Here is a 23,290-nt window from a genome sequence, read left to right on the forward strand (position 1 = left end):
AGTCGGAGCTCCCCCCCCCCCCCCCCCCCCCTCTCAAAGAAAACTGTATAATTCTCATGTAGATTGTTGTTTTCCATACATTAAGGTAATCTTGCTGACAATGTAAATGAAGACCATAAAGGTTAATCCCGAAAGAATGAACATGCTGAGGAAACAAAATAATCAACCCACAATACCAATTTTCAGCATGTTCAATGCAGTCAAGGGAAACTCACTGTAATTAGTTTTGTGCCAGCACAGCAGCAGCATATTTCCATTGTTGGGATTTTGCAACAAGTACCATGGTCTGTCTGTCAAAACATAGGAATTTCTTAGGCAGCCAATTACCAGTTTTACTGCTTAAAGTTTGAAACTCTGCCGCTTTACTGTTCACAATGTCCACATGAAAGGGTTTTCACAACCAAAATAACCACCAGACAGCAGATTTAGGATTGCTAGGAAAATCTCTGTGCCCTGGTCAGGACTCCGCTATTGATGAATAGAAAAGCAAGCTCTGTAGCCAAAAAAAACATTGCAAACCCCATGGTAATCTGACTACCTAGTGTTGTCAAATGTTTACGATAAACATTTACATCCATGTCTAATTCTGTACTTTAACAACAGCAAAGCCTTGTCAAAGCTTGTTTATGAAGTTCCGTTTATGTAAGTTACAAAATGCAAACATCCATATAACCTACCAGTCGCATGTGTTATTCTGTGGCCTAAAGAACATATAATCAAGAACTTCAGGGACCACAAAGCTTAACCACTCATCAAAGGGTGGCTCTAAAAGGTGTCTGACTCGTAAATTTACAACTTCTCAACAAAACTTGTTTCTCCCAGATTCATGCTTGAGAGAGCATGAATCTGTTATACTTAGTTATAGTTACAATATATAGAGCTCATCGATGAGGCAAATAAGTGTCTTAAGCAGCAGTATTCAATGGAAATCTTTATTCCATGTCAAACAGGGTGCATCATTACATCATTTTTATGTTATCTTTATTTAACTAGGCAGGTCAGTTAAGAACATATTCTTATTTACAATGACGGCCTACCCCGGCCAAACCCTAACAACGCGGGGCCAATTGTGCACCGCCCTATGGGACTCCCAATCACGACCGGTTGCGACACAGCCTGGAATCGAACCAGGGTCTGTAATGACACCTCTAGCACGGAGAGGCTGCGCCACTCGGGAGCAGAAGTCTAGGCACTAACATCACAAATTGTATTATTGTAATGTATACTCACTGAAATACTAACAGAGACCTGTCAGCACAAAATACATTTGTAGAAATCCTATTAAACCTTTTTATGTGAATAATGCACATTTCGGATAAAAACAGCAAAATGTCAGTAAACTTTCCAAATGTCGACAAAACAAAATACACTAGTTAAGGTGAGATGTTTTCGTATCTGTACAATTAGTTATATTAGAAATGCCGGTGGAAACGTCTTTGTGCGCAAATATGAATATAATAGCCATTATATCGCAGTAAACTTGGAATAACGTGATGTTGTGTGGTCCTTCCACTACCACTCAAGAAAACATGCTGTTCACAGCAGCCGCGCAGCCAGTGATAGGCCTAAAAAAAATGTCATACGATGGTTTACCGCAACAACCTGGCAACGTCACATGGCTAACCTTTGTAGCGCATAAACTAGCACACTCTACCACGCTAGTTTACTCGAATCGACTCACCAGCTAAGGTAATTTAGTAGTTCTAGCAATGGTAAACCAAATGGAGTGTGTAAAAGGAGTGTGTGCCAGAAAATAATTTGGATCAATCTACAGATAGCTTCCAGAATGAAACATTTAACAGGTGGCGCCAGGATTGAAACAACCGCAATCACAACCGCCAATGCCACGTTGAGCCAGGCATGCTTGCCTACCCCACGGTCTCCTCTCGTTCTTGATGCTGCGGTGAACCAGCAGTAGGTCCACCGACAGATTTGTCTCCCGTTGATGAACCAGCCTGTCAACCAAAAGCTAGCAAAGTTCCCAAAAGCTGGCAAATTATGCAGCTTCTCTTCAAGGTGTTATGACCAGTTCGTGTGGATTGAGTATAGTAAAGCGAAATATATAATTTACTGTAAGCACTTTCCTGGGACAAATGTCGAATTCAGATTTATATGAGAAGGATTTAAAAACTGAAAACTCGCAAGAAATGCTTGCTGCAAACACGAGAATAGCAAATTACATGTTCGCGCCCTTGCAATATGTGAATCCTACAAGGCGACCAATGGGCCTAGAAGTCGTTGGGACTGTGTTGAACCAAATGCATGGTGATGCAAACATGGATTTTATAGAAAAAAGTGCACGTTTAAGTGGTCATAGATATTGTTTTAATGTGTGCAAAGCAGGATATTCCACTCAGAGGGCATAGAGAAACTGAAGAGGCAATCTATGGTAATTGTTTTAGAAATCTTAAATTTCATCTCAAAGTACGACTCAGAAATAGAAAACAGGCCTAAGGATCCGCTTTTTTCCCCCAATTTTCGCCTAAAATGACATGCCCAAATCTAACTGCCTGTAGCAAGTATATGCATATTCTTGGTACCATTTGAAAGGAAACATTTTGAAGTTTGTGGAAATGTTAAAGTTATGTAGGAGAATATAGATCTGGTAAAAGACAATACAAAAGAAAAAAACAACAGTTTTGTATTGTTTTGTACCATCTTTGAAATGCAAGGGAATCTAAACGAGAACTTATTGATGTGTGCATCCGATACATTCATTGTAGAATGATTAAAGAAAATGCTGTTGGGTTTATGGAAACTGCTGATTACAGTGTAGTCAACTTCATTAGGGAAAACATTCAGCATCAAGAGTGACAGTGACCTGAGGCAACTTTGTAACAACATTCTAGACAGACAGATTACTGAGATGAACTCAATATTTCAAGAAAACACATACAAATCATGCAAGCGGCAGCCTCCTTTTCCAAAGACTACCAAACCTGCGGCCTTAAAGAGCAGCTGCAAACCACATGCGATCATTATGCAATATCAATTGAGGATGCTGAATTCACTGTTTTTATTCAGCAGTTGAGTCGCAAAATGAACATGGGAAAGAGTGACTTTTCCTCCATAATGAGTGTACTTGACAGCTGCCCTGATGATATTTTCCCTAATATAAACTCTGTTAAGGATCATTGTCACACTTCCAATGACATCATGCAGTGTGGAGACACAACTAAGATTTTAAAAATCATCTTCGCACATCAATGACAAGCGCCCGGCTGAACCACTTCAGTTTGCTGTCTTTTGAGGTGGAACTGACAGATACATTGGATTATGATGAAATCATCACCATATGATTTTTCAATACCGATACCGATTATTGGAGGACCAAAAAAAAGTTGATACCGATTAATCGGCCGATTTTTATATATTTGTAATAAATGACAATTACAACAATACTGAATGAACAATGAACACTTATTTTAACTTAATATAATACACTGTCTCCTGACCCCTCCTGTCTCAGCCTCCAGTATTTATGCTGCAGTAGTTTATGTGTCGGGGGGCTAGGGTCAGTTTGTTATATCTGGAGTACTTCTCCTGTCTTATCCTGTGTCCTGTGTGAATTTAAGTATGCTCTCTTTAATTCTCTCTTTCTCTCTCTCGGAGAACCTGAGCCCTAGGACCATGCCTCAGGACTACCTGGCATGAGGACTCTTTGCTATCCCCAGTCCACCTGGCCATGCTGCTGCTCCAGTTTCAACTGTTCTGCCTGCAGCTATGGAATCCTGACCTGTTCACCGGACGTGCTACCTATCCCAGACATGCTGTTTTCAACTCTCTAGAGACAGCAGGAGTGGTAGAGATACTCTTAATGATCGGCTATGAAAAGCCAACTGATATTTACTCCTGAGGTGCCGACTTGCTGCACCCTCGACAACTACTGTGATTATTATTATTTGACCATGCTGGTCATTTATGAACATTTGAACATCTTGGCCACATTCTGTTATAATCTCCACCCGGCACAGCCAGAAGAGGACTGGCCACCCCTCATAGCCTGGTTCCTCTACGTTTCTTCCTAGGTTCTGGCCTTTCTAGGGAGATTTTCCTAGCCACCGTTCTTCTACACCTGCATTGCTTGCTGTTTGGGGTTTTAGGCTAGGTTTCTGTACAGCACTTTGAGATATCAGCTGATGTACAAAGGGCTATATAAATAAATTGGATTTGATGATAAATCAAATCTATTCCGTCTCAAATAATGAAACATGTTCAATTTGGTTTAAATAATGCAAAAACACAGTGTTGGAGAAGAAAGTAATATGTGCCATGTAAAAAAGCTAACGTTTAAGTTCCTTGCTCAGAACATGAGAACATATGAAAGGTGGTTCCTTTTAACATGGAGTCTTCAATATTCCCAGTTAGGAACTTTTAGGTTGTAGTTATTATAGGACTGTTTCTCTCTCTACCATTTGTATTTCATATACTTTTCACTATTGGATGTTCTAATAGGTACTTTGGTATTGCCAGCCTAATCTCGGGAGTTGATAGATTTGAAGTCGTAAACAGCGCTGTGCTTCAAGCATTGCGAAGAGCTGCTGGCAAACGCAGGAAAGTGCGGTTTGAATGAATGCTTACCAGCCTGCTGCTGCCTACCATCGCTCAGTCAGACTGCTCTATCGAATATCAAATTATAGACTTAATTTTAATATAATAAAACACACAAGGTCATTAATATGGTCAAATCCAGAAACTATCATTTCGAAAACAAAACGTTTATTTTTTCAGTGAAATACGGAACCGTTCCGTATTTTATCAAACGGGTGGCAACCCCGAGACTAAATATTGCACAACCTTCAATATTGTCATAATTATGTAAAATTCGGGCTAATTTATTACGGTCTCTGAAGAAATGGTCGTCACACAGTTCTCAACGAGCCAGGCGGCCCAAACTGCTGCATACACCCCGACTCTGCTTTCACTGAACGCAAGAGAAGTGACAATTTCAGGCACAGCATTGATTATATGCAACGCAGGACAAGTTAGTTAAACCAGTAATATCATCAACCATGTGTAGTTAACTAGTGATGTTAAGATTGTTTTTATAAGTTTAATGCTAGCTAGCAATTTACCATGGCTCCTTGCTGCCTGCACTCACGTAACAGGTGGTCAGCCTGCCACGCAGTCTCCTCATGGATAGCAATATAATTGGCGTCCAAAAATGCCGATTACCGATTGTTTTGAAACTGAAAAATCGTCCTACCTCTACTTATGATTTATGTCTACTGAAGGTACCATTTTATAATACTACTGCCCACCGTGGTACAAATTGTAACATCAAATATAGGCTTGTTTGCCCATCGAGATTAAAGTGTGTCTGAAGAGGAGTTTGTTGTTGGCAAATTGGCAACTGTTCTAAAGTGAGTTTTAGTTTAATATGCTGGGATAGGTCATTATTTGTATATGTAACGAGGTTGCTCTAAGTACTATGCACTAGTATAAAACGATTGTATTACGAAATAATATACGGTGCAAGTCGCAAGATAAATTAAGTAGAAAAAAAATGCGTATCCAAATTTTTCTAGGCCTATCCAAAAAAAAAAAAAAAAAACTAATTATGGCTACGCCCCTGGGCTACAGATGAAATAAGTGAACTTCACATGGTGGATGGAAGTGCACGGTGATGAGATTGATGCTCCTTTCGAATAAAAATGAACATTCTTGTGACATGATGATCAATGCTTGGCTGCAGTTTATTTTTGTCAATCTCACTCCTTTGTCCATAATAATCTCATGTTGTCGGCTGTATCCGCACTGCAAACTGTTGGCTAGAGCGCACGTGCCAAAACCAGAGTGGGCACAGTCGCTATATAATGCTACATTTGATGTGACAAAACCATCAGAGTTAAATGCGATGGAAACCAATGTACAGTGTATTTTTTAATTTATATTTGGTACATGGGAATTTAACTGCAAAAGTTTTTATTTATGTGCACTACGTCATAACCCACAGCCTTTAAAATCGGCAACAAGTCAACGTGATGGAAACATCTCTGGTGAGAAAATTCACATTGATGCGAATATTCTCAAATTTGCATACAATCTATCGCCAATTGGATGGAAACCTAGCTAGTGTCTCCGTTTCACAGATTGGGAACACTAATGCCCACAAGGGACTGGGTGAAGCCGTTTATCGTTGGTCTCGCTGTTCCCCTCCTAATAGTTGTAGTTAGGATGCAAGCGGAGTAACATCTTAGATTTTAAAAATAAAATATTTTTCAGATGTAACCTTTTTAAACTAGGCAAGTCAGTTAAGAACAAATTCTTATTTACAATGACGGCCTACCAGGGAACAGTGGCCTGCTCAGGGGCAGCCAACAGATTCTTACCTTGTCAGCTCGGGGATTCGATCCAGCAACCTTTCGGTTACTGGCCCAACACTCTAACCACTAGACTAGCTGCCACCGGCCTTCTCTCACCCATTGCATTCCACCTAGTCCATCCTTCCAATGTGACTCCCAGGGTCAGCATATGACTAGTGCTTGAACAGAGGATTTGTTGCTACAGTAACAGTACATTTCAGATTAAAATCTGCCATCACCCTAGCGGAAGCAATTTCAGTAACAGGGTCAAACGCAAATACAAAAACGTTTCTCATATAGTACACTCGGTATAAAACATATTCCATGACTCTAATAGACTTATCAGTTGTCAGCGAATCAGTTGTTCGTACCCCTTGGCTGCTAACCCCTTCTGAATGTTAACGCATGTCAGTCAGTATGTGGAACGTTGTGCCAGGTAGAGAACACCACATTAACAAGTGAACGTTCCGTTTAGCGTCCCATGGTCGGCATGGTAACGGCTGGGCTCTTCGTGGTGGCGTCGTCGGCCTTCCACTGTGATGTAACCGTCTTGACCTGAGTGTAGAATTGGATGCCCTGTAGAGACACAACACAGAGAAGAGGCGCAGACAGTCAACACTAGAAAATGGCCACCTCATACTGTATAGTTGACTGCAGAAACTATTAAATTAGGACCAATATGGTCATATGATAAAAAAAACATGGGCGAGAAACAGTTGTGGGCTTGTGCTGGTTGTTGCGAGCTAACCTGTTTGCCGTAGAAGTTGGTGTCGCCCCTGAATGAACCTCTGGAGCCGGTGAAGGAGAACATGGGAAGGGGGACGGGGATGGGCACGTTCACACCAATCTAAATGAGACACACACACACAGAGTAGGGTTTAATATTTCCCCCGAAAAATATGCCAGACAGCTTGTTGGCTTATTTTTACTTTACGATAACCCGTTTGTGGTGACTCAGATTATCCCCTAAATAAATCAGATAAACTAATAGTAGCCCTAGGCCAGCGGAGAATCAGCACCACAGATATCGCAGTTGATCGCAAATCTAACCAATTGGCCCACAGTGCGCTTGCTTTTGTTAGCATAACATCATGAAACAATGTTGCAAATGTACATTTCCTCAAGCACTTTTGTGATTAGCAACAGTTTATATTTTGAGCCTCTGCCAGTGTCACACGTTAGTTTGGGGGATTTCAATGTGAGCTGGAGATTGAACGTTATCCACCATAACTGCGTCGAGAGGTTGTGTGTAGCCTGCACATATAGTAAGCAATTAAAATGTATAGAAGCTATGCTGTAGCCTAAGGGCCTAATATCTGCTAATTTGCCCTTCTTTCTCAGCATATCCTCTCACCAGTTGTGATTAGGGCTGTGACGGTCTTGAAATTTAAGTTATGGCTTGGGGGGGGTGGGGGGGGGGATTTGCGCATATAAGACAAAAGAAAACGTGGCTTTTCTCTGAAACTGCACTATTACATTACTATTACGTTATCAGTAGCATTACTATTATCCATGTTCTCTAAATATTAGTTGACTATACAAATTAAGAAGTTTCAGATTGGCAAGGAACCTCCCCACCCCCAACGCAATGAACCAGTCACACCAAGTTTGATTAATTTTTCCCCCTCCACTTTTCAGAACAATTTCACGTCACAAATACTGCTGCTTTCATTGTCTGTGTCAATATGTTGTTCAAAGCCGCTAAAGAGGATGCAGTTGTGGCGGCAGGTAGCCTTAGTGGTTAGAGTGTTGGACTTGTAACCGAAAGGTTGCTAGATCTAATCCCCGAGCTGACAAGGTAAAAATCTGTTGCTCTGCCCCTGAACCCACTGTTCCCTGGTAGGCCGTCCTTGAAAATAAGAATTTGTTCTTAACTGACTTGCCTAGTTAAAAAGGTAAAAAAAAAAAAAAAAAAGATGCCATTCCATTAGTATATGATATTTAAAAAAAATATATATACACACATTATACATATATAAAATGTATGTATGTATATATACACACACACACACACATATACATATATATACACATACATATACACATATACATATATACACACACACACAGCCTTGCGAAAGTATTCGGCCCCCTTGAACTTTGCGACCTTTTGCCACATTTCAGGCTTCAAACATAAAGATATAAAACTGTATTTTTTTGTGAAGAATCAACAACAAGCGGGACACAATCATGAAGTGGAATGACATTTATTGGATATTTCAAACTTTAACAAATCAAAAACTGAAAAATTGGGCGTGCAAAATTATTCAGCCCCCTTAAGTTAATACTTTGTAGCGCCATCTTTTGCTGCGATTACAGCTGTAAGTCGCTTGGGGTATGTCTATCAGTTTTGCACATCGAGAGACTGAAATTTTTTCCCATTCCTCCTTGCAAAACAGCTCGAGCTCAGTGAGGTTGGATGGAGAGCATTTGTGAACAGCAGTTTTCAGTTCTTTCCACAGATTCTCGATTGGATTCAGGTCTGGACTTTGACTTGGCCATTCTAACACCTGGATATGTTTATTTTTGAACCATTCCATTGTAGATTTTGCTTTATGTTTTGGATCATTGTCTTGTTGGAAGACACATCTCCGTCCCAGTCTCAGGTCTTTTGCAGACTCCATCAGGTTTTCTTCCAGATGGTCCTGTATTTGGCTCCATCCATCTTCCCATCAATTTTAACCATCTTCCCTGTCCCTGCTGAAGAAAAGCAGGCCCAAACCATGATGCTGCCACCACGTTTGACAGTGGGGATGGTGTGTTCAGGGTGATGAGCTGTGTTGCTTTTACACCAAACATAACGTTTTGCATTGTTGCCAAAAAGTTCAATTTTGGTTTCATCTGACCAGAGCACCTTCTTCCACATGTTTGGTGTGTCTCCCAGGTGGCTTGTGGCAAACTTTAAACGACACTTTTTATGGATATCTTTATGGGAGAGTGGCAAGAAAGCCATTTCTTAAAGGCCAGATTTGTGCAATATACGACTGATTGTTGTCCTATGGACAGAGTCTCCCACCTCAGCTGTAGATCTCTGCAGTTCATCCAGAGTGATCATGGGCCTCTTGGCTGCATCTCTGATCAGTCTTCTCCTTGTATGAGCTGAAAGTTAAGGGACGGCCAGGTCTTGGTAGATTTGCAGTGGTCTGATACTCCTTCCATTTCAATATTATCGCTTGCACAGTGCTCCTTGGGATGTTTAAAGCTTGGGAAATCTTTTTGTATCCAAATCCGGCTTTAAACTTCTTCACAACAGTATCTCGGACCTGCCTGGTGTGTTCCTTGTTCTTCATGATGCTCTCTGCGCTTTTAACGGACCTCTGAGACTATCACAGTGCAGGTGCATTTATACGGAGACTTGATTACACACAGGTGGATTGTATTGATCATCATTAGTCATTTAGGTCAACATTGGATCATTCAGAGATCCTCACTGAACTTCTGGAGAGAGTTTGCTGCACTGAAAGTAAAGGGGCTGAATAATTTTGCACGCCCAATTTTTCAGTTTTTGATTTGTTAAAAAAGTTTGAAATATCCAATAAATGTCGTTCCACTTCATGATTGTGTCCCACTTGTTGATTCTTCACAAAAAAAATACAGTTTTATATCTTTATGTTTGAAGCCTGAAATGTGGCAAAAGGTCGCAAAGTTCAAGGGGGCCGAATACTTTCGCAAGGCACTGTAAAAAAAAGAAAAAAAAAAATATATATATATATATATATACACTAGTCTGACTAGTCTGGCAGTCCCTGCCGCTGAAAAACACCCCCACAGCATGCTGTTGCCACCACCATGCTTCAACGGATGGTGCCAGGTTTCCTCCAGACGTGGCGCTTGACATTCAGGCCAAATAGTTAATTATTGGATTCATCAGACCAGAGAACAGTGTTTCTCATGGTCAGAGTCCTTTAGGTGCCTTTTGGCAAACTCCAAGCATGTTGCCATGTGCCTTTTACTGAGGAGTGGCTTCCGTCTGGCCACTCTACCATAAAGGCCTGATTGGTCGACTGCTACAGAGGTGGTTGTCCTTCTGGAAGGTTCTCCCATTTCCAGAGGAACTCTGGAGCTCTGTCAGAGTGACCATAGGGTTCTTGGTAACCTCCCTGACCAAGGCCCTTCTACCCCACGATTGCTCAGTTTGACCTGGTGGTTCCAAACGTCTTAAATAGAAGAATGATGAGGCCACTAAGTTCTTGGGGACCTTCAATGCTACAGAAATGTTTTGGTACCATTCCCCAGTTCTGTGCAGACACAACCCTATCTCAGAGCTCTGCAGACAATTCGTTTGAATTGGTTTTTGCTCTGACTTACACTGTCAACTGTGGGACCTTAAATAGACAGGTGTGTGCCTTTCCAAATCATGTCCAATCAATTGCATTTACCACAGGTGGACTCCAATAAGTAGAAACATCAAGGATGATCAATGGAAACAGGATGCACCGGAGCTCAATTGAGTCTCATAGCAAAGGGTCTGAATACTTATGTAAATAAGGTATTTTTAATACATTTGCAAAAGATTCTAAACCTTTATTCGCTTTGTCATGATGGGGTATTGTGTGTAGATGGAGGGGGAAAAATGTATTTAACACATTTTAGAATAAGGCATAACAAAATGTGGAAAAAGTAAAGGGGACTCAATACGTTCCCGAATGCACTGTATATATGGAAGTAGTTTAGTGCCTAAAAAAGGGTTAAATGTGTCAACAACAAACTACAGATCTTTCTCTCTCAGATATAGGACACACACTTCAAAAATAAACTTACGATATTTCCCATCTAGTACCGGGTCGGATCTACCTTTGCCTCCAGAACAGCCTGAATTATCAGGGGCATTGATTCTACAAGTCGGAAACTTTCCACATGTATGTTGGTCCATGCTGACGCGATACACCGCCGCCACTAGCCTGGGTCCATTGACTCATGTCAAATCCTAACTGCCATCAGCATGACGCGGCAGAAACTGGGATTTGTCGGACCAGGCGGTTTTTCCCACTTCTCAATTGTCCAGCGTTGGTGATCGCATGCACACTGGAGCCGCCTCTTTTTTAGCTGATAGGAGTGGAACATGGTGTGGTCGTCCGCTGCAATAGACCATCTGTGACAAGGATCGATGAGTTGTGTGTTGTGAGATGCCGGTCTGTGCCGTTATTTGTCTGTTTGTGGCCCGCCTGTTAGCTTGCACGATTCTTGCCATTCTCCTTCAACAAGCTGTTTTTGACCACAGGACTGCCGCTGACTGACCGGATGTTTGGGTTTGTCGGACCATTCTCAGGAAACCCTAGACACCGAAGATCATACCATGCTCAAAGTAAATGTATTTTTTATTGAATATATACAAAATCAGTCATCTATCAGACTCCCATCCAGAATGACACAGAAGCAACCAGGCTCAAGGACACGTCGACAGATCTCCCACAAGATCAAAAAAATGGGGACACGAACCAGCGATCCATCAGCCACCGGCCCAAACTCCCAACCACCAGCCCTCCAAGACCCCCCCCCCCCAGTTCACTAAGAGCTGCCCCTCAACCATCTGAGAACCCCACCCATCTCTTGTCCAATACACCAACAAAATTAACCAAAGGTAGAAAAGGAAAACAATGCCCAACGTTAACCTACAAATTACACCTTCAACGATCCATGAAAAAGACTTGCATACACAACAAAAATAGTGCGGTAAACAATAGATGACCCCGTGTGGCTCAGTTGGTAGAGCATGCCACTTGCAAAGGGTTGTGGGTTCGATTCCCGCGGGGGACCAGTACGAATTAAAAATGCATGCACTAAGTCGCTCTGGATAAGAGCATCTGCTAAATAACTAAAATGTCATTAAAGTTGCATTAAATTATCCTCAGAGTTACCACAAGCTATGAATCACTGCATAGTTGCCCATCTATCTAGAAATGAAGTTAAATGGGAAACTACTTGTACTGTTGGACGCCAATCACACAAGTCTTACTTCCCCAAGCACCTACCGGAAGTCTCTGAACTACGGCTCACCTGTCCGACATCCACCTCGTGTGTGTACTTGCGGGCGGTGGCGCCGTTGGTGGTGAAGATGGCGGTTCCGTTGCCGTACTGGTTGTTGTTGACCAGGGAGATGGCTTCATCCAGAGTGTCAGCCTCCAGAACCACCAGCACCGGCCCAAATATCTCCTCCGTGTAGCACGTCATCGCTGGCTGGGGAGGGGAGGAAAAAGCCTGATATTAAGTAGTGCATCATCAGTTTTCCTCGTCATTTTCCTCATCAGTGCATACTTTAGAGAGCTATTTATAACTTGTCAGAAATGTCCAGACAAACTAGCCAATGTCAGCTAACTTTTTTTTTCTTTTAATCTAGGTTTTGTAGCCCTAGATTGTCGTGTTGGGTTCTGAGAATATGAAATACTTATTCAGGGAGAGAGGGGAATGTATAACGTTTACATTCTGTCCGGATATGTTGTTAGCCATCAGGGATCCTATGGGGGGGGGGGAAAGACAGTCTGGTACGAGTCAACATAACAGCCGTGAGTTGGAGAGGAGTGAGCACTTTGGGGCAGAGGTCAGATGAAGTGAGGAAGAACAGATATCACTAAGGTTCTGTCAAGCAACAGAGATGCATTGGCTGTTCAGATGTGTAGGAGCCTAGGAGAAAGGGTTAAATATCAGTGTGAATGTCTTTTGTCTTATGCAGCCGTTTGACCCAATGGGGTTATAAACTTGGCTTGCGCTTTATTAAGCATCCATGAAACTTTAGAAGGTTCATTTAGAACCCAACACTGGTATGTCAAAAGTTTGTATATATTTGTTTGTACTTTTGTCAAAGTGTAATTTCCACTGTACCAAGGTTCAACGTTGTTCTGAGATACTCCACTGATGTGCATGACCCTTCCATGTGTAGTGGAGATGGTTCACCAAAATGTACATGATCTATGAAATACAGTAACCTGTATAGTTTGTAGATGTGGAAACCTAGGGTTTAGCTGAGCGTGCTAACAGTCAAAACTTAAACGACACACAATTCTTGCAAACTGAAATGTTATATATAAACTCAGCAAAAAGGAAACGTCCCTCTTTCAGGACCCTGTCTTTCAAAGATAATTTGTACAAATCCAAATAACCTCACAAATCTTCATCGTAAAAGGGTTTAAACACCGTTTCCCATGCTTGTTCATTAACCCATTAACAATTAATGAACATGCACCTGTGGAACGGGCGGTAAGACTAACAGCTTACAGACGGTAGGCAATTGAGTGTCCTAAGTTCTCATAACTGTGACCTTATGCGTCTTTAGTGTCCTTTCTACTGATTCTGAAAAACACCAAAAGAAAGATGCCTCATCTGCGTGAATGTGCCTTAGGCATGCTGCAAGGAGGCATGAGGACTGCAGATGTGGCCAGGGTAATAAATTGCAATGTCCGTACTGTGAGACTCCTAAGACAGCGCTACAGGGAGACAGGACGGACAGCTGATCGTCTTCACAGTGGCAGACCACGTGTAACAACACCTGCACAGGATCGGTACATCACACCTGCGGGACAGGTACAGGGTGGCAACAACTACCCAAGTTACACCAGGAGCACGCAATCCTTGAAATACAGCCACAGGTACACCTCCAATAGGCTAATTGACATAATTTGAGTCAATTGGAGGTGTACCTGTGGATGTCTTTCAAGGCCAACCTTCAAACTCAGTGCCTCTTTGCTTGACATCATGGGAAAATCAAAAGAAATCAGCCAAGACCTCAGAAAATAATTGCAGACCTCCACAAGTCTGGTTTATCCTAGGGAGCAATTTCCAAACGCCTGAAGGTACCACGTTCACGCAAGTATAAATCCCTGGGACCACGCAGCCGTCATACTGCTCAGGAAGGAGACGCATTCTGTCTCCTAGAGATGAACGTACTTTGGTGCAAAAAGTGCAAATCAATCCCAGAACAACAGCAAAGGACCTTGTGAAGATGCTGGAGGAAAACGGGTACAAAAGTATCTATATCCACAGTAAAACAAGTCCTATATCGACATAACCTGAAAGGCTGCTCAGCAAGGATGAAGCCACTGCTCCAAACCGCCATAAAAAAAATGCCAGACTACAGTTTGTAACTGCACATGGGGACAAAGACTGTACTTTTTGAAGAAATGTCCTCTGGTCTGATGAAACAAAAATAGAACTGTGTGGCCATTATGACCATCAATAAGTTTGGAGGAAAAAGGGGGAGGCTTGCAAACCGAAGAACACCATCCTAACTGTGAAGCACGGGGGTGGCAGCATTATGTTCTGTTTTTTTTTTGCTGCAGGTTGGACTGGTGCACTTCACAAAATAGATGGCATCATGAGGAGGACAATTCTGTGGATATATTGAAGCAACAGTCAGGAAGTTAAAGCTTGGTCGCAAATGGGTCTTCCAAATGGACAATGACCCCAAGCATACTTCCAAAGTTGTGGCAAAATGGCTTAAGGACAGCAAAATCAAGGTATTGGAGTGGCCATTAAAGCCCTGACCTCAATCCTATAGAAAATTTGTGGGCAGAACTGAAAAAGCATGTGCGAGCAAGGAGACCTACAAAGCTGAGTCAGTTACACCAGCTCTGTCAAGAGGAATGACCCAAAATTCACCCAACTTGTTGTGGGAAGCTTGTGGAAGGCTAACAAAAACATTTGGCCCAAGTTAAACAATTTAAAGGCAATGCTACCAAATACTAATACAAACTTCTGACCCACTGGGAATGTGATGAAAGAAATAAAAGCTAAAATAAAACACTCCACTATTATTCTGACATTTCACATTCTTAAAATAAAGTGGTGATCCTAACTGACCTAAGACAGTTTAATATATTTTTTATAAAAATACTTTAGGGTTGGATCAGCTCTAATATTAAAGAGACACCCACCCCTTACCGTGACATTGCCGATGATGGTGGGCCCTACAAAGTTGCCATTCTCGTATCCTTTGACGTGGACATTGCGTCCATCCAGCAGCAGCGTAGCTCCCTCGTCCACGCCGCTCTGGATCAACTTTTCAACACGGGCCCTGGCTTCAGGGGAGATCAGAGGACCCACGTCAGCACCCGGCTGGTCACCTAAATACACAGAGGAAGAAAACACACAATTAGAACTATATTCTATGACATACACTATGTGGACTGGCGCTGGTGGTCATATTGGATGTACTATTTGAAATGTTTAATTAAATCAATGTTCTCACACATAGGGGGAAAACATTGATTTGTAAGAAGTTTTGTGGAGGAAAAAAAGTCATAAATCCACACAAGGCATTGAAAGTCCCTTTAAGTAAAAGAGTGAGAGGTACAGTGCCTTGTGAAAGTATTCACCCCCCTTGGCATTTTTCCTATTTAGTTGCCTTACAACCTGAAATTAAAATAGATTTTTGGGAGGTTTGTAGCATTTGATTTATGCAACATGCCTACCACTTTGAAGATGCAAAATAGTTTCCTTGAAACAAACAAGAAATTAGACAAAAATGTACTTGTGTGCATAACTATTCACCCCCCCAAAGTCAATACTTTGTAGAGCCACCTTCTGCAGAAATTACAGCTGCATGTCTCTTGGAATATGTCTCTATAAGCTTGGCACATCTAGCCACTGGCATTTTTTCCCCATTCTTCAAGGCAAAACTGCTCCAGCTCCTTCAAGTTGGATGGGTTCCTGCTGGTGTACAGCAATCTTTAAGTCATACCACAGATTCTCAATTGGATTGAGGTCTGGTCTTTGACTAGGCCATTCCAAGACATGTAAATGTTTCACCTTAAACCACCCAAGTGTTGCTTTAGCAGTATGCTTAGGGTCATTGTCCTGCTGGAAGGTGAACCTCCGTCCCAGTCTCAAATATCTGGAAGACTGAAACAAGATTCCCTCAAGAATTTCCCTGTATTTAGCACCATCCATCATTCCTTCAATTCTGACCAGTTTCCCAGTCCCTGCCAATGAAAAACAACCCCACAGCATGATGCTGCCACCACCATGCTTCACTGTGGGGATGAGAGGTGTTGGGTTTGTGCCAGACATAGTGTCTTCCTTGATGGCTAAAAAGCTCAATTTTAGTCTCATCTGACCCGAGTACCTTCTTCCATATGTTTGGAGAGTCTCCCACATGCCTTTTGGTGAACACCAAATGTGTTTGCTTATTTTTTTTCTTTAAGCAATGGCTTTTTTCTGGCCTCTCTTCCATAAAGCCCAGCTCTGTGGAGTGTACAGCTTAAAGTGGTTCTACGGACAGATACTCCAATCGCTGCTGTGGAGCGTTGCAGCACCTTCAGGGTTATCATTGGTCTCTCAGTTGCCTCTGATTAATGGCCTCCTTGCCTGGTCCGTGAGTTTTGGTGGGCGGCCCTCTCTTGACAGGTTTGTTGTGGTGCCATATTCTTTCCATTTTTTGATAATGGATTTAATGGTGCTCCGTGGGATGTTCAAAGTTTCTGATATTTTTTATAACCCAACCCTGATCTGTACTTCACCACTTTGTCCCTGAACTGTTTGGAGAGCTCCTTGGTCTTCATGGTGCATTTCAGAACATGCATGCATGTATGCATGTATGTATGTATGTATGCATGCATGCATGATATATACACATACTGGTGGACTTTAATTAATTATGTGACTTCTGAAGGTAATTGGTTGCACCAGATCTTATTTTAGGGGCTTCATAGCAAAGGGAGTGAATACATATGTGCACACCACTTTTCTGTTGTCTAAAATAAAATACAGTGCCTTGCGAAAGTATTCGGCCCCCTTGAACTTTGCGACCTTTTGCCACATTTCAGGCTTCAAACATAAAGATATAAAACTGTATTTTTTTGTGAAGAATCAACAAAGTGGAACGACATTTATTGGATATTTCAAACTTTTTTAACAAATCAAAAACTGAAAAATTGGGCGTGCAAAATTATTCAGCCCCCTTAAGTTAATACTTTGTAGCGCCACCTTTTGCTGCGATTACAGCTGTAAGTCGCTTGGGGTATGTCTCTATCAGTTTTGCACATCGAGAGACTGAAATTTTTTCCCATTCCTCCTTGCAAAACAGCTCGAGCTCAGTGAGGTTGGATGGAGAGCATTTGTAAACAGCAGTTTTCAGTTCTTTCCACAGATTCTCGATTGGATTCAGGTCTGGACTTTGACTTGGCCATTCTAACACCTGGATATGTTTATTTTTGAACCATTCCATTGTAGATTTTGCTTTATGTTTTGGATCATTGTCTTGTTGGAAGACAAATCTCCGTCCCAGTCGCAGGTCTTTTGCAGACTCCATCAGGTTCTTCCAGAATGGTCCTGTATTTGGCTCCATCCATCTTCCCATCAATTTTAACCATCTTCCCTGTCCCTGCTGAAGAAAAGCAGGCCCAAACCATGATGCTGCCACCACCATGTTTGACAGTGGGGATGGTGTGTTCAGGGTGATGAGCTGTGTTGCTTTTACGCCAAACATAACATTTTGCATTGTTGCCAAAAAGTTCAATTTTGGTTTCATCTGACCAGAGCACCTTCTTCCACATGTTTGGTGTCTCCCAGGTGGCTTGTGGCAAACTTTAAACAACACTTTTTATGGATATCTTTAAGAAATGGCTTTCTTGCCACTCTTCCATAAAGGCCAGATTTGTGCAATATACGACTGATTGTTGTCCTGTGGACAGAGTCTCCCACCTCAGCTGTAGATCTCTGCAGTTCATCCAGAGTGATCATGGGCCTCTTGGCTGCATCTCTGATCAGTCTTCTCCTTGTATGAGCTGAAAGTTTAGGGGATGGCCAGGTCTTGGTAGATTTGCAGTGGTCTGATACTCCTTCCATTTCAATATCATCGCTTGCACAGTGCTCCTTGGGATGTTTAAAGCTTGGGAAATCTTTTTGTATCCAAATCCGGCTTTAAACTTCTTCACAACAGTATCTCGGACCTGCCTGGTGTGTTCCTTGTTCTTCATGATGCTCTCTGCGCTTTTAACAGACCTCTGAGACTATCACAGTGCAGGTGCATTTATACGGAGACTTGATTACACACAGGTGGATTGTATTTATCATCATTAGTCATTTAGGTCAACATTGGATCATTCAGAGATCCTCACTGAACTTCTGGAGAGAGTTTGCTGCACTGAAAGTAAAGGGGCTGAATAATTTTGCACGCCCAATTTTTCAGTTTTTGATTTGTTAAAAAAGTTTGAAATATCCAATAAATGTCATTCCACTTCATGATTGTGTCCCACTTGTTGAGTCTTCACAAAAAATACAGTTTTATATCTTTATGTTTGAAGCCTGAAATGTGGCAAAAGGTCGCAAAGTTCAAGGGGGCCGAATACTTTCGCAAGGCACTGTAAAAACAAACAAGTTATTGTTTTTCACTTCACCAATTTGGACTATTTTGTGTATGTTCATTACATGAAATCCAAATAAAAATCTATTTAAATGACAGGTTGTAATGCAACAAAATAGGAAAAACGCCAAGGGGGTGAATACTTTTGCAAGACACTGTACCTGCATTGACGCGCAGGGCTTTGGAGCGCTCCACCAGCTCTGGGAGCCATTCACGAGCCTCGCCTACGAGAATGGCGGTTGAGAGAGCCATACAACGCTGTCCTGCAGCGCCAAAGGCTGCGCCCACCAGCTGGTTCAGAGTGTTCTCCTTGTTTGCGTCAGGCATCACCACACCGTGGTTCTTAGCTCCCTACGAGGCAGAATACAAGGGTTGGTAGGTTTACTGACATGCGTTTTCAGAATGTGCAAAGACATAGACCTAAGCAATAAGAAACTCAAGGAACTTTAGCCATCTACTGGTTCAGGGTTGATAATGTGGTAGAACTATTCATCTTGCAGTATGGTTAAGGGCACTGTAGACAATTTAAGGCAGACATATTTCCCTAAGCGTCTAAGGGTTCCCTTCATTCATTTAGTCGCCAATTGATAGACCCTATTCATAGACCCTATTCGGTTATCATATTTACCATGTTGGACTGCACTCTCTTGCCATTCTTGGATCCTCTCTCGTAGATGTACTCTCCTGCCTGGTTGGAGCCCACGAAGCTGATGGCCTTGATGGCAGGGTGGTCACAGATGAAGTTCACGGCTACGGAAAGAGGTCAAAGGTCATTATTTCACTCCTCAACATGGCACTGTAAGGGCACAAGATGGAGGTGTAATCACCTTGGAAATGAAACCTGCAACAAAACAAACAGTATTTCCTATATGGACTGCTACCCCCTACGGCACTTAAACACATTTACCTACACACACATTAGGCAAAGCGTTTACTTAACATAAAGTGCTGGGTCTACAGGACATTCAAAGACTACCAATATACCTCAGGCACTAGCTAACACACATGATCAGCATAGCCTGGTTTTTCCTTACATCCTGGGAAACAGGACACACTTCAATAGCATGTTTTATAAAGACTCATCACACACATGCCCCCTGGTCTTACCAGCGTGCTGTCCATGAATGATGTTCAGGGTCCCGTCGGGCATCCCTGCGTCCTGCAGCAGCCTGGCCAGCAGCATGGTGCATCCTGGGACGCGCTCGGAAGGCTTCATCAGGTAGGTGTTGCCACACACCATGCCCATGGGGAACATCCACAGAGGGATCATGGCAGGGAAGTTGAAGGGGGCGATACCAGCACACACCCCGATGGGCAGGCGGTAGGTGTAGGTATCCATGTCTTTGGTGATGGAGGGCAGGGTCTCCCCCAGCATCAGGGAGGTGATGCTGCAGGCGTGCTCTGCCACCTCTAGGGGGCAGAGAGACGGTGAGTAAAAGCCAGGAAGCAGAAGGTCAAACTGCTACTCTTAGAGATAAGAGTAGCAGTGAAAGACATAGAAGTGGTGGGCAGAGGGTGAAATATTTGTGGTGCAAGGAGATAGCGATTGCAGAACAGAGATTTCAATACAGACTACAGAGACAAGTTGTTGTCGTATCTCCCCGTTTCAATCAGTTCAAACATTTTATCCCGTGTTTCCCCATGCCTACTTAGCATGACTGGTCTACCTACGCAATCCTCTGAAGACGTCTCCCTCCGCGTCAGCCAGAGTCTTGCCCTGCTCCAGGGTGATCAGCCTGGCTAGCTCTTTCTGAAAACACAGATGAAAATAAATAAATGAACCAAACATCTTTGATGAACATTCATGTTTGTTGCAAAGAAACTTGTTTGTAGCTTATTCTTTGGATCACGATTTTCAATACAGCTCAAAAGGCATTACATTGAACAAAATATTGGGAACCATTCCTATGGAGGCCCATTTTCAGACCAGGGTCTTTCCTTACAATGTTTTCCTTGATGAGCTGCTGGTATCGGAGGAAGATCTGCTGGCGGGTGAGGATGGAGGTCTCGGCCCAGGAGGCGTAGGCCCTGGAGCAGGACTCTACTGCAGCTAACATCTCTGTCTGGGTGGCTTTGGGCACGCGACCCACCACCTCGTTAGTGGCCTGAGGTAGGGAGAGAAGGACAATAGATTAATAATCATGTCATTGTGAACGGAGACACACTACATAAGGGGCATGTCCAGGAGGGTGTAACGTAAAAATGGATTGTGTACAGGTATAACGTTATATCATGACATGTAGAATAGGCAGTTGAGTCAGATAGCGCTTCATCATGGTCTTTTTAGTGAGACTGAATGCTTGAGGGGGAGTTCTGTCTTTTACCAAGGTTTTTAGCATTATAAATAATACATAAATCATTTTTAGGCTAACATTTAAATGAAATTATTTGTAGGGAAGAGATTTATGGTCTTCTGGGTGTGTAGCTGATTCTGCATTCAACAGCAGTATATAGTTGCCTTGCCAAAAGCAAGTCAACAGCAAGTTTCCCTGAAGTAGATGCAGAGTTATAGTTAATGTTAGTGCATAAACATGTCAAGGGTCAGTTGGATGTAAAGAATAGGCTTCCATTTCTACACTTTGCAAATCATACAGATTAAAATATGACACCCCAAGACATATTCATCTTCCGACCCGACCGGCTTATACATTGTGTACACCTGTTGTGGTGTATGTGTGTAAGCATTGACACTTACAGGGTTGTGAATGTCCAGCCATTCTGAGGTGCTGGACTCTACAAACTTGCCGTCAATGAACAGCTTGGTGGTGGGCTGCAAGAAGACAGGAAATGACAACCTCACAATGGACATGTCATCGACAATGTCAAACATGTCTGTGCAGATGTAGATTGAATGAGCATATATTTGACTACAAGTCTTCGATAGCGAGCTACAGTATACATACGACCACTCATAAATCTAGTTATTATACGATTGCAAGATGCTAACTCACCACTGATGATGATGAATAACACATGAGACCCATCTGAAGTGGTGCCTGAAGAGAGGACACACGAGGATCAATTGTCAACGTTACGTTTTCATTGCCATTGACCAGATAGCTAAGATCCAAAACCCTACCTTTCTGCTAGCTAACTAGTTAGCTAAGCTAACTAACTGTGACATTGAAGCTAGTTAGCTAGCTAGTTGACTCGTTCAACCTGTTAATCATGCATTGACCGCATGCTACAGAATATAGCTAACGTTGCAATGGTAAAAAGGATATAATCCTACATGACTGCTTAGACTTTTTTCCCCAAAAGTGTGGCGATACTTTGCTAACTAGCTACCGTGCCATGCTATAATGCTAGCAATTTATATAGCTAGCTAGCCAATCAAGTATAAAACAATGCATTTAGCTAGAAAAGCTGCACGGGGAATGTGGTTGACCTTTTTGCTCCATAACGATCTCGCTAGAATCCCTGCCATGGTAGAAGAGATTGTGATTGCTTTCAGCCCAAAGTACACACACCGCAGTCCCTAAACACAGACACCTCTGGCCATTTATAAAGTCAGCTATCTAGCAGTTATACGTTGATGAAGTCAAACAGACTGAGAACGTAGAAAACGCAAAAGATGCACCTTTTATTTGATCTTTCAATGAGAAAGCAAAGTTAGGCTACGTTGATGAATGCAGCAGATACTTTATTCATCTGTGAAATGGAAACGCTAGAGTCCTGTGAAGAGGACGCAACATGTGAGGGACAAACGCTTGGACAAGAACCAATCAGTTGGCGAAAACAAAAACACGCCCCAAAATATATGAAGCGGATTGGCTGGCCTTTCATGCTAGGGACCAGTCGTCGTTGACATTGGGCAAATTCGTTTTACACGGTCCGGTATTCCGGTTGAGTGAATTTCACGTAAGGACCAATGGAATGGTCTAAAATGTATCAAATCCAAACACCCAGGACACCGAGCCATGCTAAATAATTTACCCTTACAATTAGTGCCCGCCCCAGCTCTGTTACATGTCTTTCATTGGTGCAAAATCGAGTCCATCATTTCACCTTATGCATTTTTTTCTTATCCAACAGAGCTTAAATGTGAGAGCTGGTCTTTTTTCGGAACATACATTAAATTAAGTAAATTGAATTTTATAGAATAAGGTAGAATAAATTATAATAGTATAGAATAGACCATAGTCAATAAGTCACTCCATTACTTTATTCCTGATTCCACTTTTTATAATGTGACAGACACTTTTTACATTGGCCTTGGTCTGAGTTTTTATGATATAATTAAGTTACCTATTTCTATACCTAACATGTTATATTTAGGCGTGAGCAAAGTAATTTGACCCAATGGAAAACTGTGGCTGAGCTACGTTAGCTTCTTTCCTTACAGCTAGGTTGAAGATGACATAAACACTTTCAACCTAGCTTGACATGTGACCGTTTCTATGATACCACACACACACACACACACACACACACACACACACACACACACACACACACACGCACACACCATGGCATTCCTTCACTGGAGTTGCCAGGCCTTGACAAAATGGATAGGATCCTTAGGATATCAACATTATACAGTGAGTGAGCTATCACATTGTTTTATGAAGTTACTAATTTCTTTACAATGCCAAATAACTTTTCCATTTTATTTTTGCTAGCCTAACATTAGTGCACAGCAGTCCACTTTGCTGATGGCGACTAGTCAACGACTCTGTCTTTATCCACC

General features: G+C 42.2%; 1 protein-coding gene across 2 annotated transcripts; it reads right to left on the bottom strand.

Moving 5' to 3' along the window:
- Positions 1-5,870: 5,870 nt before the first annotated feature.
- On the bottom strand, positions 5,871-22,297 carry LOC110529862 (methylmalonate-semialdehyde/malonate-semialdehyde dehydrogenase [acylating], mitochondrial). Of its 2 annotated transcripts, none has more exons than XM_036985378.2 (12): positions 22,181-22,297; positions 21,552-21,596; positions 21,296-21,370; positions 20,544-20,705; positions 20,272-20,350; positions 19,708-20,010; positions 19,229-19,350; positions 18,762-18,951; positions 15,180-15,361; positions 12,303-12,482; positions 7,054-7,152; positions 5,871-6,881 (listed from the first exon to the last, which is right to left on the bottom strand). In XM_036985378.2, exons 2-12 carry the CDS (start codon positions 21,582-21,584, stop codon positions 6,777-6,779), a joined length of 1,530 nt encoding a protein of 509 aa, XP_036841273.1. In that variant the 5' UTR covers positions 21,585-21,596; positions 22,181-22,297; the 3' UTR covers positions 5,871-6,776. The 2 variants fall into 2 exon arrangements, with proteins under 2 accessions (XP_036841273.1, XP_036841272.1); XM_036985377.2 differs by having other exon boundaries at positions 21,989-22,269.
- Positions 22,298-23,290: the final 993 nt, after the last annotated feature.

This window comes from Oncorhynchus mykiss, chromosome 8, assembly GCF_057628025.1.
Source record: "Oncorhynchus mykiss isolate SJ-2025 chromosome 8, ASM5762802v1, whole genome shotgun sequence".
In the NCBI taxonomy this organism is placed as follows: domain Eukaryota; kingdom Metazoa; phylum Chordata; class Actinopteri; order Salmoniformes; family Salmonidae; genus Oncorhynchus; species Oncorhynchus mykiss.

Coding starts and splice junctions, on each gene's coding strand:
- LOC110529862 (XM_036985377.2), bottom strand. CDS start 22,027: ATGGCAGGGATTCTAGCGAGATCGTTATGGAGCAAAAAG. Junction 21,597..21,988: donor GATCGTTATGGAGCAAAAAG/GTCAACCACATT, acceptor TCCTCTCTTCAG/GCACCACTTCAGATGGGTCT. Junction 20,351..20,543: donor AGCTCATCAAGGAAAACATT/GTAAGGAAAGAC, acceptor CTGTGTTTTCAG/AAAGAGCTAGCCAGGCTGAT.